The sequence below is a fragment of the Cyanistes caeruleus genome, chromosome 3, assembly GCF_971803275.1.
Source record: "Cyanistes caeruleus chromosome 3, bCyaCae1.hap1.1, whole genome shotgun sequence".
Classification (NCBI taxonomy): domain Eukaryota; kingdom Metazoa; phylum Chordata; class Aves; order Passeriformes; family Paridae; genus Cyanistes; species Cyanistes caeruleus.
The window spans coordinates 89,524,317-89,537,177 of NC_141703.1; the positions used below are offsets into that span (position 1 = coordinate 89,524,317).

Sequence of the window (12,861 nt, forward strand, 5' to 3'; positions counted from 1 at the left end):
ATTGGACTGTCTGGTAGACTGGTGCTGATGGGAGAGTGTGATGTGAATGGTGTCAGAGCTGTGCACTGTTCAGTGGATGTGCTCATGGATGCAATTCCATCTGCAGCTACAAATGACTTAGTGGGACAGGAGACCTAAGCAAGCTCTGAGAGGATGCAGAGCATGTGGGTGACACTAAACTTTTGGCCTCTCAGAAAAGAAAATCGAGCAGCTTTGGGGCAAGTTTCCCCTCGGTGCTTAGGGAGGAAACCTGCAGTGTGTTATGAGCGCCTCTTCTGCAACTTCTGCTCTGTTTTACAGGCTTACTTGTGAATGTGGGTGCATGTGCAGTAATGAGGGGGGTCTTGGCAGGGATTCTTCAGTCTCTGGACTGGTGTATGCATTCTGCAGAGGAGAATGCTATTGAGAGACGTGGCACTCAAGGTGGAGTGTTGAATTTTTAGGATTCCTGTGACTCTTTCTGGAACAAACTCATCACAGATCTGGGGCCATTCATGTTACCTGTTTTAGAGTGGAATTGTCCAATTTCTGAACTGAATCCTGAAGGTACTAGGAAGATTCATCCCTAAATCCTTTCAGAATTAATAAATCCCTTTCAGGTGTTTATGTGTTTTCTGTCCAGTTCCTCCATGGTCAAGTTTGGGTATGGATTTCCAGAAAAATGGATTGGAGGCCAGTGTCTCACTTGTTTTCACTGATTTGTTGTGGTAAAAATGATCATGCATGTCTTAGTATTTTAGAAACTGGTGAAGGGCAGTATTTTTTTTTTTCTCCACAGATGCAGAAAGCGTTCCAGTATTTTGCCTAATGGGCTAAAGGTTCAAGCTGCAAACAGATCAGAAGAAAGAGGAATACCATTTTCTGTTAGCATGAGGCATGCTTTTGTTCCTTTCCCAGGTAATGCTCAGGTCCTGCCCTGGAATTGTAAAGAATATGGTTAACAAAAAATCCTAGATATAATGAAAGTTTAAGAATTGGTAACAGTAATTATGTGTCTGAGCAGCCTACCTGGAAAACTAGTGCAGTAGTTAGCATGCCTTCAAAATTATTGACACAACTGTAAAAGAGAGAGTTTCAGCTGGGCAGAGTATTCAAATGATATCATTCACATGTTCACACTTTCATTTCCTTTTTAAGAATGAAAGTGACCTGTTTTTTAAAGATGTAGCTAAGGCAGCTCTTAATACACAAGTTGCACTCTGCCTAGTGTTCTTTCTATCCAAATGTCAGTTCTCACATTGCCTGCTTGGTCTCAGACACCTGGACAGATACTTGTTTGTATGGTTTTGATGCATGCTAGATGTGACTAGAAGTAAAGCAGGCAGGCCTGAGCATTGGGGAAACAAGCAAGAATTTGTCTTGATAGAAATTGCTGTGAAAAACTCTCAGAGCCGGGAGATAAAGGACAGGTTCAGTTGTTCTTGCTGGCAAGTTGGATGGAATATTGGAGTAATTGATGAAATAATGCTTTCTGATAACTTCTTGACTTCAGGTGGCTTAATCTTGGCTGCTGATTACTCTCAGTTGGAACTGAGGATCCTTGCTCATTTGTCTTGCGACTGTCATCTCATTCAAGCCTTGAACAGTGGTTCCGATGTCTTTAAGAGCATCGCAGCAGAATGGAAAATGATTGATCCCCAAGCTGTTGGAGACAGGACCAGGCAACAAGCTAAGCAGGTAATTTTAGGGAAAAAATTGAATAGCAGCTTTCTGGGCAGGAAGGTTCAGTGTTCAACACATTGTAGTATGCTTTTCTGTTTGAGTTAGGCCATGATTGTTCAGTAGTTGCTTTGTCTGTCCTCCCACTCTCAGTGCGTTGCAACTGGAGCTGTTGGGGCTTTGGGGGATGAGGGTGGAGAAAAGCAGCGTGAATGGCTTGGGCTCAGAGCGGGTCTCTCTTCTCAAGTACTTGCCCTTGATTCCATACACTTGTCTTCCAGTGAATCACATTTTGTTTTGGCTCTGCTTTCTCTGCATGGCTGACCAAATGGTTGTGATTCTTCACCCTTTCCTCTGGCAGATTTGCTATGGAATCATCTATGGAATAGGAGCAAAATCTTTAGGCGAGCAGATGGGGATCGATGAAAATGAAGCTGCCAATTATATTGAATCCTTCAAATCAAGATACACAGGTTTGGATATGGCTGTTTGGGAACTGGGTGATGATGGTGGTTGCTGTTTTCAATCCCTTCTCTCCACGTCTCTTCAAATCCTAAATTTGTTTCAACCTACTACTTGTATCTCTTGAAAATGCTTTTCATTTTGAAAATATCCAGTGCATGAACGCAGCAGTTTGATATTCTGTAATGTTTTACTCTACCCTCTGGTTTTATTCACCTTTATTTTTACTAAGACTTCATTTATTACAATATTTTTAAAATTATTTTAATTAATTAATGAGCCCTGATGAGACATTTTAAAGCTCTTTAAAGTTTCTGAATGGGAAACATGCTTTTCCTGATTAAAACAGCAAGCAGCTTCAAATGATATGCTGTGTCAACTTTAGACCACGCTTCTTATAATTTTTAAATATAACAATTTCTTTCTTCTGCTTTTGTCTTCTGCTTTCGTGGAGTTTCACACATTTTTGTCTTCTGCTTTACATATTATCCTTTAATTTTTATTCAGCTGCTCAGAGTAGCTAGCTCTTTCATATTTTGTAAGAAGACATGGTTGCGTTTCTAAGAAGCATGTTAATTTTTAGGAAAACTGTAGAGAGAATAGAGCTGCAATCAGAAAAACAATGGAGGGCAAATGGGACAAGAGGCAGCTAGCTCTAATCATAGGACTTGAAAATGAGCTGGAAAATTATGTTCTTTAGATTTAGGGTTGGTTTCTTTAGGAGACAGATGCAGAGAAACAGTTTTCTTCTAAGATTCTGTTTAATCTCCATTAATTTCTGAATAGTCTCTCCTTTGTGACCATTAGGAATGACTTCCTGCCTCCTCTCTCTCAGTACATGTGTGTGCATACAAACTGCAGTGCACCATATATTGTAACTCCACTTCTCATGAATGTTCACTTGCTATGTGTTTTCAGGCTGACTGCTAAATAACATACCTAATGAATTGACTTATGCTGTCAGTCTTGATTTTGAATGGCTCCTTTTCCATTTTATATTTTGTAAACACTGAAAGAAACTGTCTGAAGTTAACTTTTCCCACTTTAGTATGGTTGTTACCTGAACTTGCAGTGCAAGTTCACTCTTCCCTGTCTCACCTTTCTTTGACCTAAGTTTCTTTTTAACACACTTGGTGTATTTTCTCCTTCCCTTGCCAAGTGCAGGTGGGTCATTTTCTTTCATCCTAGAATCTGAAGTGACACAGTCTGAAGTCAGGCAGCCTGAGGCATCGAGGACTCTGGCTTCTGCTTTCAATTTACACCCTCCCTACTACTTTTCTTTCCAGTGCTGGTCCAGGTTGTGACCTTTCCATTATCAATAATACACATATGACCCTCTGTGCCTGGGCACTGTGCAGGATGGACTTCCCATCTCCTTGTGCACAGCCAGATATCCTGACACTGTGCACTCTCTTCTACCTCAAAAGTCTTAATATGTTTTACAGCAGAGCTGAATGAGTGACCGTGTGCCTTTGTCCACTGATGGGGTCTGGGAAATTTAAAGGATTTCCTCTGTGCTGCTTGGCTGCCCCAGACTGCTTTCAGTGACCCCACTGAGAAGTCAGTACAGAACATCAGCTGTATTACAGAAAACTTTCTCTCTCCTTTCACAGGGGTTCAGAAATTCTTGAGGGAGACAGTGCGGAGCTGCAGAAGGGATGGGTTTGTGCAGACCATCCTGGGGAGACGGCGATACCTGCCAGCTATCAAAGATCCAAATCCCTACAGTAAAGCTCATGTATGTTGAGTGCTGTGCCTTTAAGTTTTTTCGGGTTTTTTTTTAGTTTTATTTTTAAAATACCAGATTTCTTTGCGTAGCCATGTCTGCAGTTTTACAAGGTTTGTGAGCCATCTTAGTCATGACCTTCCACTTCTTGCTTAGCTCATTGTTCCCTCAGTCATTCTCTCAATAACAGAGCTTTTGTCATGGCCTGTTTGACGTAAGTCTTCTGTGACTAGGTGTGCAGCTGTCATCACTGTGCTAACCTCACTTCAGAACTCCCACTTTAGAGCTGGAGTGAGTAATTTATTGAAATCAATGGACATGATTTTAAAAAGCCTCCACATAGGGAGTACACTTTAGCTCTTCAGGCTGAGTTGCTCCCACTCAGCAGTCTCTGTATGTTACATGCTGTCAGCACTCAAAACAAGAAAGGGCATTAAAGACATATATTTTTTGGTATTTTTTCCTTGTCTTATTTCCCCTGGAAGGAAAATTGCTTTAACTTCTTAGATAAATTATTTACTCAGTGTACACCTTTGCACTAGCATATATTTTTTTCCAGGTCATTTTGGACACTTTTGCCATAGACTCTACTTCAGTAAGAGTAAATTGACTCTCTAGGGAGGTGTTTCTGTGGGGAGGAAGCATTTTACTTCTCAGTAAGAAGCTGGATCAGGTTGTGTGGAATTAAAGACTAAAGTAGAAGAGGGAGGAAGTGGGGGAGTTTGTACTCCAAATAGTTGACAGGGAAACAAGGAGGCTTTCAGAAAACTTTTGAAAATAATGGACAATTTGATCTGAAAAAGGCTTCAGCAGGAAGCTTTGTAGATGTATCTTCTGTTCAAATTAGATTTAGTCTATAAAATTATATTAAAGATCAGTTAATGAATGATCTTTACTTTCATTTCAGCATCCTTGTAATTCTTTGCACATGTTTCAGCTCTAAACAAAGAAAAAAGAAACTTTGGATACAGTTTTGTTGTCTGAGGAGGGGATTAGTAGAGAAGTTGCTTGTGTTGAAAAAAGATGGTGGTCTGGTGTGTAATGCTCTGGCAGTCAGGATTTAGTGTGGCAGACCAGATTTTTAGTCCATGAAGTCCAGTTTCTTGCTTTCAGTTGTCTACCCCTTATGGCTTTGAAGATAGTCAGAAATGTCTTGTGGTGCTTGGATTAACTGAGGCATTTCCTCTCCCACTGAAGCTGTTACCATGGGCATATGCTTCTCCCTGTGGATTGTGACTCTTGCAGGTTATTACTCTTGATATTCATTAATTTTAAATTTTTGGAATTTTCTCAGGTGCCTGTAGAAATTCTGTGTCTGAAGTTAGTCTTTAATGTGTCTTTGAGGAGGATAGAACAAACTCTATTTGGAATTTTTTACTTTGTATATATTTGGCCATGTATTAATTATTTTTAATTGAGTACATGTGACATGTTGGATTTGATTTTTTGGGGGTGAGTTTTGAGAACAACTATCTCTGTTCAGGCAGAGCGCCAGGCTGTGAATACAACTGTTCAGGGATCTGCTGCAGATATTGTCAAAACAGCCACTGTGAATATTCAGAGACGCCTGGAAGCTTTCTCCTCTGTGATCAAGTCCCATGGACATCTGGAGAGCTCCCTCCTGAGAGATAAAACTGGTATGGTTGCCTCTTCTTTGCACATTGGAGCAAGATTTTCAGTGTTACTAATGTTAATTAAAAAAAAAAAACACAAACAAAAAGAAATCCTGGAAAAAAGTTTGTGCCTTTTGGGCCTAGAGTTGGGAGAAGTTTTATTTCCTGAAAGTGGTAAGTCTGTAAGTCTTTAAGGAGGAAAAAAGTCACCAGGAAGGAGGAAGAATATCTGTTCAACAAACTAAAGCAAATGTGACCAGAACAGACTCCAATTACCTCAGAGCAGATCTTGCAAAGGATGGCAGTGAGAGTTCATGTGTGATGTGGTCTGTGGTGCCACCCCAGAATTGTTCAGAAGTGGGAAGGAGGAACTGAGCAGACCCTGTGGCCTCAGAGGCAGGGAAAAAATTGAGTGGGTTGACTTCTGGTTCCAAAAATACTTTTTTTGGTTAGAATTAAGTCTGGAATTTGTTGACTGGGATTTGATGTACAGAGACTTCACAAGAGTATTATATGAAGCACTTATCAGCATAAGTTTTTTCTGGTGCTGCAGATAGCAAAGCTGTGCTGGGGTGCTCATTCCCAGAGGAATGCCACAAAGACTTTTTTTAGCTTAATGTAGATAGAAATTTGTTCATCAGGTGTATTTTAGAAAGACTGCTTAAGGAATGGAGAGCTAGATTTCTTTGATAGTTCTTATGCTTCATTTAAAACATTAAGCTGTCTTAATATTAAGAGTGTGATTTAGAAACTGAATAATTAATTGCCAAACCTCTAAAAATGTGTCAGAGAGTTTATTTTGGAGACACCAGATTCAGAGGTCAGCTCTGAGTAGAAGACACGTGCTTGGCAGAGCTTCCCACCCCTCCTAGGAGATGAAGCTACTGACCTTTGGCCAGTGTAATTGCAGGGGAGTGAATAGATGCATTTGTGAGAGTTTTCCCTTGCTCTGATAGATAGAAACAGAGTGTTTAAAACTGAATTATTTTTCAGCAAGTTAGAAATGCCTGTGCCATCAGAGGAGCGTCCTGCATCATGTGGCTGCTTCAACATTGCTGCTTCAGTGTGAGGCTTGTGTGAGGAACTGATGATGGCTTGAAACCCTTTCTGTGAACTGAAGTCCTCCTGTTAGCTAACCTGACAGATAAATAACTTTTGAGTCTCTGTGTGTGAGGTTGTGTTTGTTTATTTTAAAACACCAACAGCTTTTACCATGGAAAGGTTTGTTTTATTTTTTGTCAGGGGAGGCCCATCAGGATCTTGGGTTTGTCAGCTGCTTACTTGTTTGTTCAATAATTGCTCTTTTTTTCTTTTCTCAGTTCTACTCAGGAGCTACAGTTTCAGAAACTGCCTTTTGCAGGAGGCTGACTGCTTTCTTAAGCTAGGCATTAAAATGTTTCTGGAAGAAAAGCAGAATCCTAATTCATTGCCAGAGAGAATGTTGTAAACCAGCTTCTGATTAAACTTTGCATGATTTTGTCTAAAATTTACTTTTGAAACAGATGGTTCAGGAGACACAACTGTCTCTTGTTTCTGTTCTGATTCATATCTTTATAATGTAAAGCTGAAATGTGTATATCTAAAATACTTTTCATTAACATTTTTTCCCTCAGTAGCTGTACAAATATTGATAGAATAGCCATGATTTGTGGTTTTGTCTGTAGGCATGGGCTTTTTAATTTTCAAGGTCCTCACATTCTTTTTCTCAGCATTAGGAGTGTGCAAAAGTTTTTGATACAAGGAACACACTTTTGTATGTGGTGCCTAACAAACTCTGCTCTTCACCTGTGCAGGAAGGCTGTCGAGGAGGAGAAATGCAGGGATGTTACATCCCATCAGAGGAGGCTTCTTTATCCTCCAGCTGCATGATGAGCTCCTCTATGAAGTTGCAGAGGATGATGTCATCCAGGTACAGCCCTGCAGTTCCTCTTTCAGCTCTATACTGCGCTGCTGTATTTCAAACAAGCCTTCCTTCTAGGAGCTCACATTCCCTTACCTGGATCTCCTCTCCCTGGGTGCTGAAAGATCTGTGAAAACAAAGTTCAATTGGATGAAAAAACCATGTTTGCCTGCTTGATCTCTGGATTTTTGGATTCAAGCCATCCCTGTGGCTGAAGTTCATTTTCAGCATGTGCTCTGTTGCTTGTAACAGGAGTTCATGCAACTTCTCTGTGACGCTTGCTGAGTAAAGTGGCTTGGTGTTGTTGACAGGTGTGGGGGGAAGCGTTTCCTCATCTGGGGGTATTTTTACCTCCCTGCTTATGCTCTGATGCCTAACTCAGAACATGCATTTTAACAGCTGTGGTTTGTACTCTGTGCAGGGAAAGGAGGACTCTATCCTTTTGGTACTCGTTTCTTCATTCCCTACCTCCTTATCTAGCTGGTAGGAGCATTGTGGTGCTGCTTGGCAGCGGGGCAGGTACAAGGAATGTGCTCAGGGGTTTTTAAGAGCCCTTAATGCCTGTGTGTCTGTGTGTGTGGTCTTCCTCTCTGAAGGCCCTCCTGGGCACAGAGGAGTCTGTGTGCCAGCTCTCAGAGGCAGGTGTTTGAGCTGGATGTTGGCAGCTCAGTGCTTCCCAAGTCCAGAGCATGAACACAGGGAGGCTCCCTGGCCATGCTTCCTTATCTTTGGGGTGCCTTTCTTCCACTTCTGCACATTGCTAATAACAAAAGGTCATCTCCTGATGGCAAGCAGTAACTCCTAGTCTGACAGAGCTTTCAGCAGTGCTGACTGGCCTGAGCATGAATGTATATATTAGTAAATATGTACTAATAAACATATGAAGACTTTAAGTGAGTATACTTATTAATAATATAGATACATTCATGTAAATAAAAACAAAAAGTTTAATATTTTTGTCTTGAATCTCAGCTCGAGCTTTTTCTCATTTTGCCAGCTTTGTTCAGACATCTGCTGCTTTAATATAGGCAGGCTGTTTTTGAGACAAAAAGGCTCCTAATATTCTTCCTGTAGAAGACTGAAACCCCCTGAGTATAGATTTTAACATCTTTAGATACTGACTCCAGTTTATCATGGCGTTCCCAGGAGAACTGGAGACAAGTGAATGGATTTGCTTATTATTTATTGTATTCTATTTATTTCATTAACAACTTCAAGAGCAATTACTATCAGCTTTTCTGATGTCCTTCAGTTTTTTTCTGGGCAGATTTTTATATTTTATATTTCTGCTAGATTTTGCTGGGCAGTTGCTTAAACCAGCAGGTTTTCCTGTCTCCCCTGCAGCACAGCTGCTGTCCCTGGTTGTAGGTGCAGCAATCGGATGCTCTTTGCTGGTGCCATGTGCTGGACTTATGACCATTCTCAGAGAATCTCCTTCTGTGTGGTTCATGTTTCTTTTGATGTGCTGGGCCCTGAACTTGATCAAGGCTGGAGTGGTTTGAAGAGAGTGGAAAATTGATTTGTGTGTCATGCAAGCAACATTTTCTATGTTCCAGAATTTAATTTCCTTGTTTTCTCACAGCAGTGTGCCTTGCTTAGGCTCTATTCAGTTTTTAATCTCTGATAACCCCATTTTTTTCCTGCCCAGGCAGTTATTTTTCATCCTATTTTTGAACAGTAGATTATTTCTGTCCTAATTCTCTACCCTGCTTCTTTCTACTCTGTACTCATCTGTGCTGAATTACATCCTATTTCAAAGCATTTTTCTAGGTTATCAAGATCATTTTGAAATGCAGTATGTAGGGGCATAGGGTTTTGGAAGACACATCTTCCCCTAGTTCTTCATGCTGTTGTAAAGTCTCGTGCTCTGGTCTCCTCAAATCCCCTCTTCCATTCCCCAGCAAAAACTATGGAGGAATTTCTCTGGTGGCTACATGTGAAGAAATGATGAAAACACACGGAAGGGTCAGACAGCTTGAACAGTTCCTCTGCTGCCAGGATGGCTTCTAGCTGGGCTGAGGAATCACCATGATTTCAAAGCCTCTTTTTACTCTGCTATGGGAAGGTTCATGGGATGGGTGTGGATTGAAAGATTCATTCAAATGAGGAATCCAGGACAGGCTGGATTCTGCATTGTCTTGGGGGAGGAAAGGGAATACCTTTGTCCAGGACAGGTTTTTATAGTCAGGAGAAAAAAAAATCCAGTCTCTTGCAATCCAAACAGCTGCAGAAAGAAATAATTTCTGGTCTCCTGATGGTGTATTGAAATGAGTGTTTTCTTAGGAATACTTCTGGAGAGCAGAAAACAATTACCTCATCTGTTTACTAGAGGGCAGGAGTTGCCTTAATTAAACACTGAGGAGGAACCTGGGCAGTATTTGTAGCACCCACATGGAATGTGACCTGCTTTCCCAGAGCTTTCTAATTTGTGTTTCACAGAGTGCTTTTCAAGCTGGCACAACACGGAGGAGCCGCCGCTCTTTGCTTCTGGAAAATTTGTTTCGCGTCTTGCTTTCAGTACATTGAAGTTTTCAGGACAGACTCCATGAAACCCTTAAGAGTTATGCAGCTGAGTGAAAGTTGAGCCTCTTCAGGACTCTCAAGCATTTAACAGAAAGTTAATCTTGGCCCCTTTTTTGAGTAGTCTTAAACACTGCAGAACCAGTCACAGCTCTGTGCTGCATGAAATCTCACTGGCTTTATACAGTTTCTCCATTCATAAACACTTATCAGGGTTTGGTTGCATTCCCGTTGGTGGGAAGTCAATGCAAATAAATGCAGGATAGGATTCCAGGTGTCTGTCTGCCCCAGCTATTGACAGAAACCCAGAGCACTGAAGCTGTGTGTGTCTGATGCCTGATTTTTTCTCCTAGGTTGCTCAGATCGTGAAACATGAGATGGAGAACGCCATCAAACTCTCAGTGAAACTGAATGTTAAAGTGAAAATTGGCCCCAGCTGGGGAGACCTGCAGGACCTGGAGCTGTGACAATGCTGTGGGACTTTCCCGTGCATGGGGAGGTAGAAGGTGCCGTGGATGGGGCAGGACGAGGGCCTGTGATCACCTGCTGGCAGTGTGATCCTCCTGTGCTGTGTTTCACTGGCAGGGTACCAAAAGCTGCCTTCTGAAACATGTGGTGGAAGCTGGTCTGAACTCACCGAGCCAAACCCTCCAGAGCTCAGTCAGAGCACTTCAGTGCGTGTTTTCAGAACTGTGAAATTATTAATTGTTAAAAGAAGATATTGAAATGAATTCTGTTAAAGTGTGCTTGATCTTGTACAAACCCCCAAAGCCTAATGAATTTATTACATATGAAATGAGCTGGATTACTTTATTAAAACAAGGTGCAAACATAATTTGGCAGTGCCTGTGTATAATTGTCTGGGGCAAAAAATTCATTGTGATTGCGCCTGATGTAGAATTTTGCAGGCCTCTGCCAGAATTATCTTGTACTGGATTCTGCTGATGACACTCAGATGCTGGAGTGGCTTTGCAGCTGGCTGGATTTCTCACTGAGCAGCGTTCACCGTCAGTGGAACAAGCCTGTGCTTGGTTGGCCTCTGACTTTTAAGAAGCATTTTGGTGACTGCTGTAATTCATCCTTCTGCTACCTTGCAAACTGGCCTCAAGAGGGATAATGTTTGGAGTCTCTTAGAGTTAATACCAAATCACCAGCAGAAACATTTCAAAGAATGAAGCTTGATGAATTGGTTAAAAACGTCATGGCAATGCATTTTTTTGTGAAGAAGAAAACTCTCCCTGTCTGGCCAGCTGCCATGGCAGCCCTGCTGGTGTTTGAGGTCTGGTGTGTTTGACAGGAGTCATTACACTGAGGTGGGTGACCTGTGGCTCTTCATTCACAGACCTGAATCCTTAGGTTCTCCTAAGGAAGCCTCACACCTGCCTTTTGGCAGCCTCACTAAAACCTGCTCAGATTTCCCCCACTCTGCCTCAGTGTCTTTGGCTCTGACCCCATGATGAGGCAGAAAGTTTTCTTGGGAGTTTGGACTTGTCAAGCTGAGCCGGGATCATATCCTTCAAAAGAAGGGACAAGGAAGGAGCTTGCAGGGAATTAATCTGCCACTATTTGGCATTACTCTCTTCAGTAATACCTTCTGGTCTGGCTAAATCTCACATCACATGTTTTCATTTCCCTTCCAGACAGTTGTGATGGTTACACAAGTTCAGCTGCTTTTGTTAACTTCACACAATGCCTGACCTTGAATTCTGTCATTTTCATCGTCTAGCCCTTGTATCTTACAAGAAAGGGAGGACAAGTGCCTCCCGTCATCTTCCTTATGCCTCTAATTATTGTATCATGTCTTTTTTCTGCAGTTCCTCCCTAATGTAATCAATCTCCATCTTTCCATTCTTGCCTCCTGTAAGAAGTTTTCAAGCCCCTAATTATCCTTTCATTTCTGAACTTCTGCTGGCTCCTTTTTAAGCAGTGTACTTTTGAAGTTGCTTTTTCAGCCTGATCTGAGAGGATGCACACTTGGCTTTCAGCAGCCTGAGAGGGGGCTCGAGATTGTTAACTTCAGATGTGGTGCTTTTGGCAGGGCCATTATCCTGACATCAGAAGTGGCCAGCACCGAGGGCTGGAGAACACAGGGAGTGTTCAAAGATGTTAATGGGCCCTCCTTACATAAGGCTGCATCCCAGACCCTGATCCACCACCTGCCTCTTGTGCAGCAAAACACACGTGGTACTGAGCCAGAGCCCAGATGAGGCTGCCTTGACTGCCCTTCTCAGCACCGTCTTGGCCTTCTTTCCTGTTCTGTTTTCCACCTTACATTGAGATTTTTTTGTTTTCTTCCTGCCTGCTCTATGCCATGGCTTTCTACGACATCTGTCACCTGATGGCTGAGCTCTTTATCCACAGCACTGTCTTTTTTCTTACTTTATTAAAGCTTTTGTTACTAACAGATCCGAGCCTCGGCACCCTGGTGCCTGACCATTTGTGTGCTCTGCCTGTGAAGATGCTGGCTTGGACTCATTATCAATTCACATGGCCTAATGATTTCCTGTCCTGGGTGTCCTGCAGGGACACACCTGTGCCATATTCCAGGCCTCACTGGGGCTGCTGTCATTTGGGCTGCTTGTTCTTTGGCACATTACAGAATTTCCCTCCCACACACTGCCTTCAGAATTTCCAAAGGATGGATCTCACACGTATTTCTCAGCAAGCTCTCCAGAAGGGGGTGATGCTAATCAGTAAGGGGATTTAAATGTACCCAAACTTATTTTGACTAACAAACTCGATGGGTTCATTTTAATTAAGCAGTAATTTTGAGCAAATGAGAAGATAAGAGGTAGCCACTGTGGCGTTTGTTGGAGCCGCGTTACCAGGACTGACTCTGAGCTGTTTTCTGATTGCTGCTATTTACATTCCTCAATTCTGATTAGACTTTAACTCTTCGTGAGGAAGCAGAAGAGGGCTAAGCCAGGTAAGCAGAGGCACCGTCCAGACCTGCAGAAAGGGGTTTATGTTGTATTCTGAAG

At 42.1% G+C, this 12,861-nt stretch overlaps 1 protein-coding gene across 1 annotated transcript in view; it reads left to right on the forward strand.

Annotated features, from left to right (window-relative positions):
- POLQ (DNA polymerase theta) overlaps window positions 1-10,715 on the forward strand; it is a 51,455-nt gene extending 40,740 nt beyond the window's left edge. The window contains exons 24-30 of the mRNA XM_086884019.1: window positions 779-897; window positions 1,493-1,677; window positions 2,021-2,132; window positions 3,735-3,859; window positions 5,331-5,484; window positions 7,254-7,369; window positions 10,234-10,715. Of these exons, the coding sequence (XP_086740145.1) occupies window positions 779-897; window positions 1,493-1,677; window positions 2,021-2,132; window positions 3,735-3,859; window positions 5,331-5,484; window positions 7,254-7,369; window positions 10,234-10,347 (925 nt within the window). The 3' untranslated portion in view covers window positions 10,348-10,715. The remainder of the gene's footprint in view (window positions 1-778; window positions 898-1,492; window positions 1,678-2,020; window positions 2,133-3,734; window positions 3,860-5,330; window positions 5,485-7,253; window positions 7,370-10,233) is intronic.
- The last annotated feature ends 2,146 nt before the right edge of the window (window positions 10,716-12,861 follow it).